At 37.8% G+C, this 14,942-nt stretch overlaps 1 protein-coding gene across 13 annotated transcripts in view; it reads right to left on the bottom strand.

Annotated features, from left to right (window-relative positions):
- The window catches only part of bicral (BICRA like chromatin remodeling complex associated protein), a 201,240-nt gene that overhangs the window by 17,889 nt on the left and 168,409 nt on the right, over positions 1-14,942 (bottom strand). For 10 of the 13 annotated variants that reach the window (XM_062057236.1, XM_062057242.1, XM_062057235.1 and 7 more), the window contains 2 exons: positions 3,747-3,811; positions 3,473-3,518 (listed from right to left, as the gene is read on the bottom strand). In XM_062057236.1, coding sequence (XP_061913220.1) covers positions 3,473-3,513 — 41 coding nt within the window. In that variant the 5' untranslated portion in view covers positions 3,514-3,518; positions 3,747-3,811. Of the gene's footprint in view, positions 1-3,472; positions 3,812-3,911; positions 4,484-12,461; positions 12,524-14,942 lie in introns of those variants that run through there. The other 3 variants (XM_062057243.1, XM_062057244.1, XM_062057246.1) reach the window with 3 other exon arrangements.

The following is a 14,942-nucleotide window of genomic DNA, read 5'->3' as shown; positions in this document are numbered from 1 at the left end:
AGATTTTCTAGATTTGCCAGAATAATTTTTTTGAATTTTAATCATAATAAGTTTGAAGAAATATTTCACAAATATTTTTCGTCGAAAAAACAGAAGCTAAAATGAAGAATTAAATTAAAATTTATGTATTATTCTTTACAATAAAAAAAATCAATTTACTTGAACATTGATTTAAATTGTCAGGAAAGAAGAGGAAGGAATTTAAAAGGTAAAAAGTTATGTGTTTAAAAATCCTAAAATCATTTTTAAAGTTGTATTTTTTTCTCTAAAATTGTCTTTCTAAAAGTTATAAGAAGCAAAGTAAAAAAATTTATGAAATTATTTAAACAAGTGAAGACCAAGTCTTTAAAATATTTTCTTGGATTTTCAAATTCTATTTGAGTTTTGTCTCTCTTAGAATTAAAAATGTCGGGCAACGCGAGACCAGCTTGCCAGTAAATAAATACAATTTAAAGAATAGAGGCAGCTCACTGGTAAGTGCTGCTATTTGAGCTATTTTTAGAACAGGCCAGCGGGCTACTCATCTGGTCCTCACGGGCTACCTGGTGCCCGCGGGCACCACGTTGGTGACCCCTGTGTTACGTTAACATACCAGGCACGTTCTCAGTTGGTTATTTATGCCTCATATAACGTACACTTATTCAGCCTGTTGTTCACTATTCTTTATTTATTTTAAATTGCCTTTCGAATGTCTATTCTTGGTGTTGGGTTTTATCAAATAAATTTCCCCAAAAAATGTGACTTATACTCCAGTGCGACTTATATATGTTTTTTTCCCTTCTTTATTACGCATTTTCGGCCGGTGCGACTTATACTCCGGAGCGACTTATACTCCGAAAAATATGGTAATAACTAAAGTTCCGTGGGTGAAGTATGTAAACCCATTACAGTTTTTAGCGCTTTGATGGCTAGTCTACTGACAGATATAAGTAAGAACTTTACCCTACTTTGTATTAGAAATGGCAAAGGCGGAGGATGAATGCCACATAAGAAGATAGAGGAAAAAGAAGATGCTTATGACTACGGTGTCAGCACGGACTACAATTGCGGAAGATACATACACATCAGCAGGTACCAGAAGGTAGGGAAAGTTGGTTTTGCATAATATTGTGAAACAAAACGCCAGATATGTCTGCTAATAGGTGCCATTTTGCAGTCTTTATACACACACCATAATAATACTCCTATGTTTAATGCGCAGACAATCCAACAAGCCGTGCGGCTTCATAGCTTACTGAAGTCGTACTAAAAACATTTTGACAGATTTTTGAGCGCCGTGTGTAATGTTCTATGTTCTAAATGGAACGTTTAATGTTTTGGTGTTGTTTACTGCCATCATATTGCAGTCTACACGCATCTCTTATGTATGACTGCCATCTACTGGTCACACTTATCATTACGCCATGTACCAAATGAAATTGCTTCGAGGTCAGTAAGCACAACCAGACTTATGCCATACATTAGGATCATCAGAATCAGAATCAGAAATACTTCATTTAAAAAAACTGCCATCTTTTTTGTAGTTGTATTCCTTTTTTATTATTATTATTTTTTGTATTGATCCTACACTACTAGTTTTTTTGTGTCACTTTTGATATGGTTTTGTCACGGTTTACTTGCTTTTTTTTTTTTTTTGTGACTTTTTATTTTGTATTGTTTTGCATCTGATCAAGCCCTGTGACTTTTCTTTTTCTTTTTTAAAGTGTGAACAGTGGAGAGATCCTCGGGAGGTGATCTTGTGATCACTTCCTGAGGATCCTTGATGCCGAGGAATATTCATCCATCTTGCTATGGTCTGGATGGATATATATATATATATACTAGGGCTGTGAATCTTTGGGTGTCCCACGATTTGATTCAATATCGATTCTTGGGGTCACGATTTGATTCAAAATCTATTTTTTTTTTCATTTCAACACGATTCTCGATTCAAAAACGATTTTTTTCCCGATTCAAAAGGATTCTCTATTCATTCAATACATAGATTTCAGCAGGATCTACCCCAGTCTGCTGACATGCAAGCAGAGTAGTATATTTTTGTAAAAAGCTTTTATAATTGTAAAGGACAATGTTTTATCAACTGATTGCAATAATGTAAATTTGTTTTAACTATTAAATGAAACAAAATTATGACTTATTTTATCTTTGTGAAAATATTGGACACAGTGTGTTGTCAAGCTTATGAGATGCGATGCAAGTGTAAGCCACTGTGACTTATTGTTCATTTTTTTTATAAATGTCTAATGATAATGTCAATGAGGGATTTTTAATCACTGTTATGTTGAAATTGTAACTAATATTGATACTGTTGTTGATAATATTCATTTTTGTTTCACTACTTTTGGTTTGTTCTGTGTCGTGTTTGTTTCTCCTCTCAATTGCTCTGTTTATTGCAGTTCTGAGTGTTGCTGGGTAGGGTTTGGTTTTGGAATTGGATTGCATTGTTATGGTATTGCTGTGTATTGTTTTGTTGGATTGATTAATTAAAAAATAAAATAAAATAAAAAAATAAAACATTTAAATTATAAAAAATAAATAGATTTTTTTTTAAATGAGAATCAATTCTGAATCGCACAACGTGAGAATCGCGATTCAAATTCGAATAGATTTTTTTCCAACACGCCCAATATATACACAATATCTGGGTATTTTTTCTAATAATGTCTATACTGTAAACCTTGAGTTGTTAAAGGAGGGAAAATTAAAAATTTTAAAATTAATAAATAAAAATAAAAATCCTGAGGGGAAATTAAAATTTTATTTATAAGGGGCATTATAAGGCGCAGTCGATTTTTGAGAAAATGAAAAGATTTTAAGTGCGCCTTGTAGTCCGAAAAATACGGTACTCTATTAGCCTACCGTATTTTTCGGAGTATAAGTCACATTTTTGGGGGAAATTTATTTGATAAAAGCCAACACCAAGAATAGACATTTGAAAGGCAATTTAAAATAAATAAAGAATAGTGAACAACAGGCTGAATAAGTGCATGTTATATGAGGCATAAATAACCAGCTGAGAAGGTGCCTGGTATGTTAACGTAACATATTATGGTAAGAGTCATTCAAATAACTATAACATATAGAACATGCTATACGTTTACCAAACAATCTGTCACTCCTAATCGCTAAATCCCATGAAATCGTATACGTCTAGTCTCTTACGTGAATGAGCTAAATAATATTATTTGATATTTTACGCTAATGTGTTAATAATTTCACACATAAGTCGCTCCGAGTATAAGTCGCACCCCCCGCCAAACTATGAAAAAAAGGCGACTTATAGTCCGAAAAATACAGTAATTGTTAGCCACCTCTATCTTTGCCGTATTTTAGGACTAGGAATGCATAAAAAAGATAAACATGTGTTCTTGTCTTACATAGGGATTGTGAATGGTAGGCAAATTTCCCCCCAAAAAAGGGCAGTTACCCTTTAAAGGCTGTGAATTTTTTTTGTCTAGTTTTGTTCTTTTACCCTAAAATATCCAGAAGATGACGATCGTCCTCATCGTCCATGACACCTGAAGACAAACCAGGTTGTTTAAAAGCCTGGACACTGCATTAGGTACACCTGCACCAAGTCCAACTCTGCAAAAACTCAATGCTCTACTTGTATTCATATTGATCCAACTATATTGTTTATTCAATGTACTTTGCAGTGGTGCACAGCTGCACTGTAACACAGCGAGAACTGTCATGTTTGGCTCCTGTGGAGGGTGGTGTCTTATTTTCCGCTCTGTGTCACTCACAGTTTTGTGTCAGGTTGCATGGATCCAGTCATGTAAACATCCTACGCTTCCAGTGACAGGGCGGGCTGCGGGGCGACAAAATGCATTTGCGAGATGACAAAGGGAGTTAAATGCAGACATTGTGTGGGCGAGTGTTGGAAAGTGATAGTAAGGCAATTGTACCACCATGAGGGAGCAGTGTAAAATGAGGGCAGGGTTGGCCTTCACACACTTTTCCCGCCCCTTCTGCTGTCTTCTCGATGGGTGGAAATGTGCATTTGTGTGGAAGTAATGCTCCAAATATGCATGAAGGACAGCCATGAAGGAGGGTTGGCTTTATGCCACTGAACTTGTGTGTCCAGAAATGTTTGCAGCACCCTTGTTGCAAATATAGATATTTGGTAGTGGAATGTGTATCTTAAACAGGCGTTTGAGACACATTTTGACAGGACAAGAAGGATTTTTTTAGCAACATAAGGCACAAAATGGCGTCGTGTGTGTGTAAAGAAATGTGTTTGGAGCACACTTGTCACAAAAATGTACACACACATGGACATTTAGTAGTGGACTTTGTATTTGTGCACTGATGACATTGACGTTTGAACGGCGTTTTCACGGCACAATAGGGATTTCAAGTGAGACAAGACACAAAATTTCGTGCTAGACTTTTGACAAGAACAAGAAAGTTTGATCATATTACGCCTATACTGGATCACCTGCACTGGCTTCCTGTGCACTTAAGACAGACCTGGGCATTCTGCGGCCCGTTGTGCGTCCCTGTCCGGCCCGCGTGAGGCCAATTATAAATTACAAAACAAATTTAAAAAAGTATCTATGTCGAGTGTGCAATACAACGGTGCTGCTTTTGTTTTGAAAAGCGTTATTTGTATTACTCCCGTGTGGACGTAGGCGTGTGCGTGATTGTGAGTGAATGTGAACAGCTGCAATCACAAATTACAAAATAAAGTTGAAAAAACATCTATGTCGTGCACGCAATACAACTGTGCTGCTTTTATTTTGAAAAGTATTATTTATGGGCGTGTGTAACCTGCGAGTGAAGGTGCACATGCAGCGACAAGTGATGCACGGTTTACACCCGAGACGCTAAAAAGACAAAAGTTGATGACGAATGGCGTGTTTTCAACAAGACATGGACTGCCAAGCAACGTTCCCTCTAAGGTGCGTGCCTGCGCAATTGCGCACTGCTCAAGCGTCTGCTGCGCGCAGCAAAAATATGCCGCGCACCAAATCAAATCCCATCTGAATTCTAAACAAAATAAACATATTTATTCTATGTAATTTTGCAATGCAACTTTGAGTGACAGTGACAACAAGCGGCCCTAACGGTGTTCGTCAACACCGTTCAATTGAACACCGTTCAATTATTGTAACGTCTATCGAGATGCTTCGAGGACAGGAATTATATCGATCACTTTATTGAGCAAAACTGTTTATATTCGGACATAACCACACCAAAAACATGAGTAAAACAATTCTATCTCGAAAAACTAGTCATTTTCTGCCGTACAAACCAGGCCAAAACCAACTTGTCATCTGTCACCAACACGCATAGCACTAAACCACTGGTGCGTTTATGGCCACACAAAAAGTCGGACAACTCAAACACCACACAAAGTTACACTATGACTCCTCAGTCATACGTGTGCTTATTTTACTGTCATTTATTTTTAATGTTAAATTATTTATATTAGTCATGGAATGCTGTTACACACACTATGTTGAAGTATTACTATTATTATTAATTATTATTATTATTATTATTATTATTATTTATCTTACGGTATACATCAAAAATAATATTGAGCAAAATTTAATTGAAATATTGTCGATGTGGCCCTCCAGCAGTGCTCGGGTTGCTCATGCGGCCCCCGGTAAAAAATAATTGCCCACCCCTGACTTAAGATGTGACTTTAAAGTTGTACTATTTACGTATAAAATACTACATGGTCTAGTTCATGCCTATCTTGCTGATTGTATTGTACCATATGTCCCGGCAAGAAATCTGCGTTCAAAGAATTATTATTAGTGCTTCCCAGAGCCCAAAAAAAGTCTGCGGGCAATAGAGCATTTTCTATCCGGGCTCCAGTACTATGGAATGCCCTCCCGGTAACAGTTAGAGATGCTACCTCAGTAGAAGCATTTAAGTCCCATCTTAAAACTCATTTGTATACTCTAGCCTTTAAATAAAACCCCCTTTTAGACCAGTTGATCTGCCGTTTCTTTTCTGCTCTGCCCCCTCTCCTTCGTGGAGGGGGGGCACAGATTCAGTGGCCACGGATGAAGCGCTGGCTGTCCAGGGTCGGGACCGAGGGTGGACCGCTCGCCTGTGCATCGGTTGGGGACGTCTCTGCGCTGCTGACCTGTCTCCGCTCGGGATGGTCTCCTGCTGGCCCCACTATGGACTGGACTCTCACTACTATGTTAGATCCACTATGGACTGGACTCTCACTACTATGTTAGATCCACTATGGACTGGATTCTCACAATATTATGTTAGATCCACTATGGACTGGACTCTCACTACTATGTTAGATCCACTATGGACTGGACTCTCACTACTATGTTAGATCCACTATGGACTGGATTATCACAATATTATGTTAGATCCACTATGGACTGGACTCTCACTATTATGTTAGATCCACTATGAACTGGACTATCACATTATTATGTTAGATCCACTATGGACTGGACTCTCTCACTATTATGTTAGATCCACTATGGACTGGACTCTCACAATATTATGTTAGATCCACTATGGACTGGACTCTCACAATATTATGTTAGATCCACTATGGACTGGATTATCACAATATTATGTTAGATCCACTATGGACTGGACTCTCACTATTATGTTAGATCCACTATGAACTGGACTATCACATTATTATGTTAGATCCACTATGGACTGGACTCTCTCACTATTATCTAAGATCCACTATGGACTGGACTCTCACTATTATGTTAGATCCACTATGGACTGGACTCTCACAATATTATGTTAGATCCATTATGGACTGGACTCTCACAATATTATGTTCGATCCACTATGGACTGGACTCTCACTATTATGTTAGATCCCCTATGGACTGGACTCTCACACTATTATGTTAGATCCACTATGGACTGGACTCTCACTATTATGTTAGATCCACTATGAACTGGACTATCACATTATTATGTTAGATCCACTATGGACTGGACTCTCACAATATTATGTTAGATCCATTATGGACTGGACTCTCACAATATTATGTTAGATCCACTATGGACTGGACTCTCACTATTATGCTAGATCCACTATGGACTGGACTATCACAATATTATGTTAGATCCACTATGGACTGGACCCTCACAATATTGTGTTAGATCCATTATGGACTGGACTCTCACACTATTATGTTAGATCCACTATGGACTGGACTCTCACACTATTATGTTAGATCCACTATGGACTGGACTTTTCTCACTATTATGTTAGATCCACTATGGACTGGACTCTCACTATTATGTTAGATCCACTATGGACTGAACTCTCACAATATTATGTTAGATCCATTATGGACTGGACTCTCACACTATTATGTTAGATCCACTATGGACTGGACTCTCTCACTATTATGTTAGATCCACTATGGACTAGACTCTCTCACTATTATGCTAGATCCACTCGACGTCCATTGCACCAGTCGCCCGGGGGGGTCCCCACATCTTGCGCCATGTTCAGCCACCATCTTTGAATGACTCACAGAAGCACAAACTGGGAAAATACCGTTGTTTCACCCGTTGTGTGATCGAGTGTTTTAATATGAGTTGTCTCTGACAGTGCATTTGTGTGGAAGTAATGCTCCAAATACGCATGAAGGACAGCCATGATGGAGGCTTGGCTTTATGTCACTCAACTTGTGTGTCAAGAAATGTTTGGAGCACCCTTGTTGCAAATATAGATATTTGGTAGTGGAATGTGTATTTTAAACAGGCGTTTGAGCCACATTTTGACAAGACAAGAAGGATATTTAAGCATTATAAAGCACAAAATGGCTGACATGGTGTCTTGTGTGTGGAAAGAAATGTGTTTGGAGCGCACTTGTCACAAAAATGTACACACACATGGATTGAAATGTATTTGTGCATTGACAACATTGACGTTTGAACGCTGTTTTCACGGCACAATAGGGATTTTAAGCGAGACAGGGCACAAAATGGCAGACGTGCCTGTCGTTTTACGAGCTGCGCCATGTTCAGCCACCTTCTTTGAATGACAAACTGGAAAAAAAACGTGTGAAATAATCGCTATAGGACATTTAAAGCACAATTCATCAGTTATGTACTGTATTTTTCTGAGTATAAGTCGCGCCGGCCGAAAATGCATAATAAAGAAGGAAAAAAACATATATAAGTCGCATTTTTGGGGGAAATTTATTTGATAAAAGCCAACACCAAGAATAGACATTTGAAAGGCAATTTAAAATAAATAAAGAATAGTGAACAACAGGCTGAATAAGTGTACGTTATATGAGGCATAAATAACCAACTGAGAACGTGCCTGGGATGTTAACGTAACATATTATGGTAAGAGTCATTCAAATAACTATAACATATAGAACATGCTATACGTTTACCAAACAATCTGTCACTCCTAATCGCTAAATCCCATGAAATCTTATACGTCTAGTCTCTTACGTGAATGAGATAAATAATATTATTTGATATTTTACGCTAATGTGTTAATAATTTCACTCATAAGTCGCTCCTGAGTATAAGTCGCACCCCCGGCCAAACTATGAAAAAAACTGCGACTTATAGTCCGAAAAATACGGTACTCACAGCTGGAAAAACACAGTTTGAACTAATCGCTATAGGACATTAAAGCACAATTCATCAGTTATGTAATTGAATATTTTAATATGACGCCATTGTTGTTAACCGAGTTGTCTCTGACAGTGCATTTGTGTGGAAGTAATGCTCCAAATATGCATGAAGGACAGCCATGATGGAGGCTTGGCTTTATGTCACTCAACTTGTGTGTCAAGAAATGTTTGGAGCACCCTTGTTGCAAATATAGATATTTGGTAGTGGAATGTGTATCTTAAACAGGCGTTTGAGCCACATTTGCACAACACGAAGGATATTTAAGCACATAAGACACACAATGGCATATTGTGTGAGTGTGTGTAAAGAAATGTGTTTGGAGCACCCTTGTTGTAAATATAGATATTTGGTAGTGGAATGTGGGAATGTGTATTTTAAACAGGCGTTTCAGCCACATTTTCATAGGGCAAGGAGGATATTTAAGCAACATAAGGCACACAATGGTGTCTTGTGTGTATAAAGAACTGTGTTTGGAGCACACTTGTCACTAAAATGTACACACACATGGATTTAAATTAGGGATGTCCGATAATATCGGCCTGACGATATTATCGGCCGATAAATGCGTTAAATTGTAATATCGGAAATTATCTGTATCGGTTTTTTTATTATCTGTATCGTTTTTTGGGGGTTTTTTTTGTTAAATCAACATAAAAAACACAAGATACACTTACAATTAGTGCACCAACCCAAAAAACCTCCCTCCCCCCATTTCTTTCTGTTATCAATATTCTGGTTCCTACATTATATATCAATATATATCAATACAGTCTGCAAGGGATACAGTCCGTAAGCACACATGGTTGTGCGTGCTGCTGGTCCACTAATAGTACTAACCTTTAACACTTAATTTTACTCATTTTCATTAATTACTAGTTTCTATGTAACTGTTTTTATATTGTTTTACTTTCTTTTTTATTCAAGAAAATGTTTTTAATTTAGTTATCCTATTTTATTATTTTTTTTAAAAAGTACCTTATCTTCACCATACATGGTTGTCCAAATTAGGCATAATAATGTGTTAATTCCACGACTGCATATATCGGTTGATATCGGTATCGGTAATTAAAGAGTTGGACAATATCGGAATATCGGAATATCGGATATCGGCAAAAAGCCATTATCGGACATCCCTAATTTAAATGTATTTGTGCACTGACAACATCGACGTTTGAACGGTGTTTTCACGGCACAATAGGGATTTTAAGCGAGACAAGACACAAAACGGCTGACGTGCAGCCCCGGCAGTCGTTTTTACGAGCTGCGCCATGTTCAGCCACCATCTTTGAATGACAAACTGGAAAAATACCGTTGGAAATAATCGCTATAGGACATTTAAAGCACAATTCATCAGTTATGTACCGTTTTTTTCGGAGTATAAGTCGCACCGGCCGAAAATGCATAATAAAGACGGAAAAAAACATATATAAGTCGCACTGAGAGTACAAGTCGCATTTTTGGGGGAAATGTATTTGATAAAAGCCAACACCAAGAATAAACATTTGAAAGGCAATTTAAAATATATAATAGTGAAGAACAGGCTGAATAAGTGTACGTTACATGAGGCATAAATAACCGACTGGTATGTTAACGTAACATATTATGGTAAGAGTAATTCAAATAACTATAACATATAGAACATGCTATACGTTTACCAAACAATCTGTCACTCCTAATGGCTAAATCCCATGAAATCTTATACGTCTAGTCTCTTACGTGAATGAGCTAAATAATATTGATATTTTACGCTAATGTGTTAATAATTTCACACATAAGTCGCTCCTGAGTATAAGTCGAAAAAACTGCGACTTATAGTCCGAAAAATACGGTACTCACAGCTGGAAAAACACAGTTTGAACTAATCGCTATAGGACATTAAAGCACAATTCATCAGTTATTGAATATTTTAATATGCCGCCATTGTTGTTAACCGAGTTGTCTCTGACAGTGCATTTGTGTGGAAGTAATGCTCCAAATATGCATGAAGGACAGCCATGAAGGAGGGTTGGCTTTATGTCAATCAACTTCTGTGTCAAGAAATGTTTGGAGCACCCTTGTTGCAAATATAGATATTTGGTAGTGGAATGTGTATCTTAAACAGGCGTTTGAGCCACATTTGCACAACACAAGAAGGATATTTAAGCACATAAGGCACACAATAGCATATTGTGTGTGTGTGTAAAGAAATGTGTTTGGAGCACCCTTGTTGTAAATATAGATATTTGGTAGTGGAATGTGGGAATGTGTATTTTAAACAGGCGTTTCAGCCACATTTTCATAGGGCAAGGAGGATATTTAAGCAACATAAGGCACAAAATGGTGTCTTGTGTGTATAAAGAACTGTGTTTGGAGCACCCTTGTTGCAAATATAGATATTTGGTAGTGGAATGTGTAATTTAAACAGGCGTTTGAGCCACATTTGCACAACACAAGAAGGATATTTAAGCACATAAGGCACACAATGGCATATTGTGTGAGTGTGTGTAAAGAAATGGGTTTGGAGCACCCTTGTTGCAAATATAGATATTTGGTAGTGGAATGTGGGAATGTGTATTTTAAACAGGCGTTTCAGCCACATTTTCATAGGGCAAGGAGGATATTTAAGCAACATAAGGCACAAAATGGTGTCTTGTGTGTATAAAGAACTGTGTTTGGAGCACACTTGTCACCAAAATGTACACACACATGGATTTAAATGTACTTCTGCACTGACAACTTCGACGTTTGAACGGTGTTTTCACGGCACAATAGGGATTTTAAGCGAGACAAGACACAAAATGGCTGACGTGCAGCCCCGGTAGTCGTTTTTACGAGCTGCGCCATGTTCAGCCACCATCTTTGAATGACAAACTGGAAAAATACCGTTGGAAATAATCGCTATAGGACATTAAAGCACAATTTATTCGTTATGTAATCGAGTATTATGCCGACATTGTTGCTGTTAACCGAGCATATTTTGCCTATAACGATGAAAAACACTAACTTCACTGCGGATTAGCCGAATACAAAGTAAACAACTAAAAATAGGCAATTGTGGTTTAAAGTGGAATTTTAGAATGACCAATTAAAGTAATTGGGAATTTTTTAACCAACACTTTATGAGCTGCCTCGTCACAAAGAAAGCTGGTACATTTGGACCGAACAAAGCCCCAATTCTCCCCTTCAGATCCGCCATGTTTAGTCTCCTCGCTTAAAAGACGTCGAGCTAGTGAACAAATGTTATCATTTAAGTGCCAACAAATGCGACGTTAAAAAAACAACAAAAGACGCTGACGGCTCGGCTCCCTCCACCCGGCTGGGGAAAGCCTCCACTCGCGGCACAAAAACGCCACGCTTCTCCCCGGAGCCGAGGTCGTTTAACCCCGGTCGGTCCTGAGTTGCGGTGGGACTTCTTTTTTTTTGTTTTGTTTCCTCCTCTCCGACATTTTGACGGCACAAGACGCCGCGTTCTTGTGTTAGCTAGCCGCGATGTCGCCTCCCTTTTCACCGAGCGGGGCCGAAAAAAAAAAAAAACCCCGGCGCCTATCTATAAATATTTCTCCCGATTAGCATGACACAAAGTCGAAAGAGGCAAACCCTTTTACTCCCTTCTCACTCCACTTGAAACCCAATATCTCCATTTGGCAACTTTTAATTCGCTCGCCCCCTCCTTCTCCACCTCCTCCTTCTCCCTCTCCACTCATGTCTTTTCCTCACTGTCCCTGCCTGCGCTGCCTCGGCTACATTTTTTCCTCCCCGCTCAACTTCTCTTCCCTCCCTGAAGGAAGAGAGGAAGGAGGCTGTGTGTTTTTTTCCTTGAAATTTTTATCACAAAATTATAATACACTCAAAGGGGGAACTCACCGTCATGAAAAAGCAGTGCCTTGGTCAACGGGGTTTCCTCGCCATGGCCGCACGGGCTGTGTGGGGGGCGGGGGGGGGGGCAGCGCGTACATACACAACCACTGGCCGCCGTTCAAGTCAATGAGCGGGAATACAGTGGACTTTTTTTTTTTAACGTGGGAAATTAATTATCCCAAAATGTGTGCCCATCTTCTATTAAAATTGCACTCAAATATGCCCCCTTTCCCTCATTTTAGCAAGCGGCAACTTTACTTTGCCAACACTAGGGGGCGGGGCTCTGACGTCAGAGCCACACCTCCACGTCAGTCATGACACTGACTGTGTATAAAAGGTGTGGCATGCAGGTGCTCACCTTTAGTATGCATTCTTTTCAAGTCCCACAATACACACTTAAAATGCACAAGAGTATACATTGGTGTCCAAAATACGGCCCGCTGCTATTTTTTTTAAAGGCCCTGACATTCTAAAAACTATAACATATATATATATATATATATATATATATATATATATATATATATATATATATATATATATATATATACACACACATATATATGTCATGTATATGTGTATATATATAAGTATGTGTGTATATACATACACACACATATATACATATGTATGTGTGTATATATAAATGTGTGTGTGTGTATATACATATATATATATATATATGTGTGTGTAGGTGTATGTATACATATATATATATATCAGTGGCGTGCAGTCACTAGAGCAGGGGTGTCAAACTCATTTTAGATCGGGGGCCACATGGAGAAAAATCTACTCCCAAGTGGGCCGGACTAGTAAAATCACGGCACGATAACTTAAAAATAAAGACAACTTCAGATTGTTTTCTTTGTTTAAAAATAGAACAAGCACATTCTGAAATTGTACAAATTATAATGTTGTTGTTGTTGTTGTTTTTACAATTACCTGTTGCGGTTAATAGTATATATACTTTATTTGTCGTTATTTATATTTTCTGAATAAATGTACATCAATCAACTCATTGGTGTTAATTTTCAATCTATCAAGATTAAAAAACGATATCAAAATCAAATTACAGTACGTTATTTATGTAGCTGGATCATTTTCCTCGACTGATGTACTAAAACATCATGTGGTTTGTTTTGTACATATGTAGCATCATCTACAAAGATACAAAGAATTGCTATTGCGACATCCAGTGGACACATTTAGAACAGCAGTTTCTTTCATTGAAAAATTTCAGGTTAATTTTTATACTTAGCAAATTCATCCCCCGGGCCAGATAAAACCTGTTCGCGGGCCTGATCCGGCCCTCGGGCCGTACCTTTGACACCCCTGCACTAGAGGCAGGGGAGGCGGGGCCTCACCTGCCATCATGGAAAGAAAAAAAATGTAAAAAGCAAAAAATAATAATTAAATTGTTATATGTATCCAGTGATTATACTAAAGTTATTTTCCATTTAACTTCACCAGTTTTAGATTAGTTTTATTTTTATTTTCACATTTGCCGTTGAAATACTGAGAAGAGACGGTGCGGTGATCAGCAGCCAGTTGAGGCACGTCACTGATTTGTGCCTCAACTCGACTCGGCTAACTGCTGAGCTGCTATGCAGTGAGACTGTATTGCTATATGAATTATATCAGCTAACTAAACTGTGGCATAGTTTAGTTAGCTGAGGTATATAATGTACAGTGTATTTTGTCAAAAACTGTATGTGTGTAACGTATTTCTTGTGCGGAGCATTCATGAAACTGCTGCAAAAAAACATACTGTCTGAGGCTCGCAGTAATCCGGCCTCCTGGTGGTAGAGGGCGGTAGTGATCCCAGAGATCATTCCTCGCCACAGAAGAAAAAAAGAAAAAAAAGTTTGCAAGTCAATTAGTGCAGCGATTGTTTATTTCCTCACGCCTGGACTTTTATTAAAAACATGGAGGATTACATATGTAAAATAAAACAGTTTTCTAAACTGGACTTTCAATCGAAGCAGGAGGTAATAATTGAAGGTAGACCAACGCCGGAGCTAAAAGGTTTGCTTTTGACTTCAGGACAGAAGACCCGTTCTTTTCAAACGGCGTGGTACACACGCAAAGGCTGGCTGTGTGGATGTCCAGCAAGAAAGGTAAGACCATAATAATGTTTTTTTTATTAAATGTGCTTTTTTGTGTGCTACAGTTGTGTAAAGAATGCTGGTATGAGCTTTTAAACATAACCCGTTAACTGCTGCCAATCACATGGTGAATAAGATACTATTTAGGGTTCATATGTTTGTAAATCTGACTGTGATGATGCAGTGCCTCACCAGACATTAACCTCACCGCACGCCACTGATATATATATATATATATATATATATATATATATATATATATATATATATATATATATATATATATATATATATATATATATATATATATATATATATATATATATATATATATATATATATATGTATATATATATATATCAATCAATCAATGTTTATTTAT

This window comes from Entelurus aequoreus, linkage group LG08 (assembly GCF_033978785.1).
Source record: "Entelurus aequoreus isolate RoL-2023_Sb linkage group LG08, RoL_Eaeq_v1.1, whole genome shotgun sequence".
Classification (NCBI taxonomy): Eukaryota; Metazoa; Chordata; class Actinopteri; order Syngnathiformes; family Syngnathidae; genus Entelurus; species Entelurus aequoreus.
Note: the sequence above shows the minus strand (reverse complement) of the source record. Positions and strands in the feature narration are given on the sequence as shown.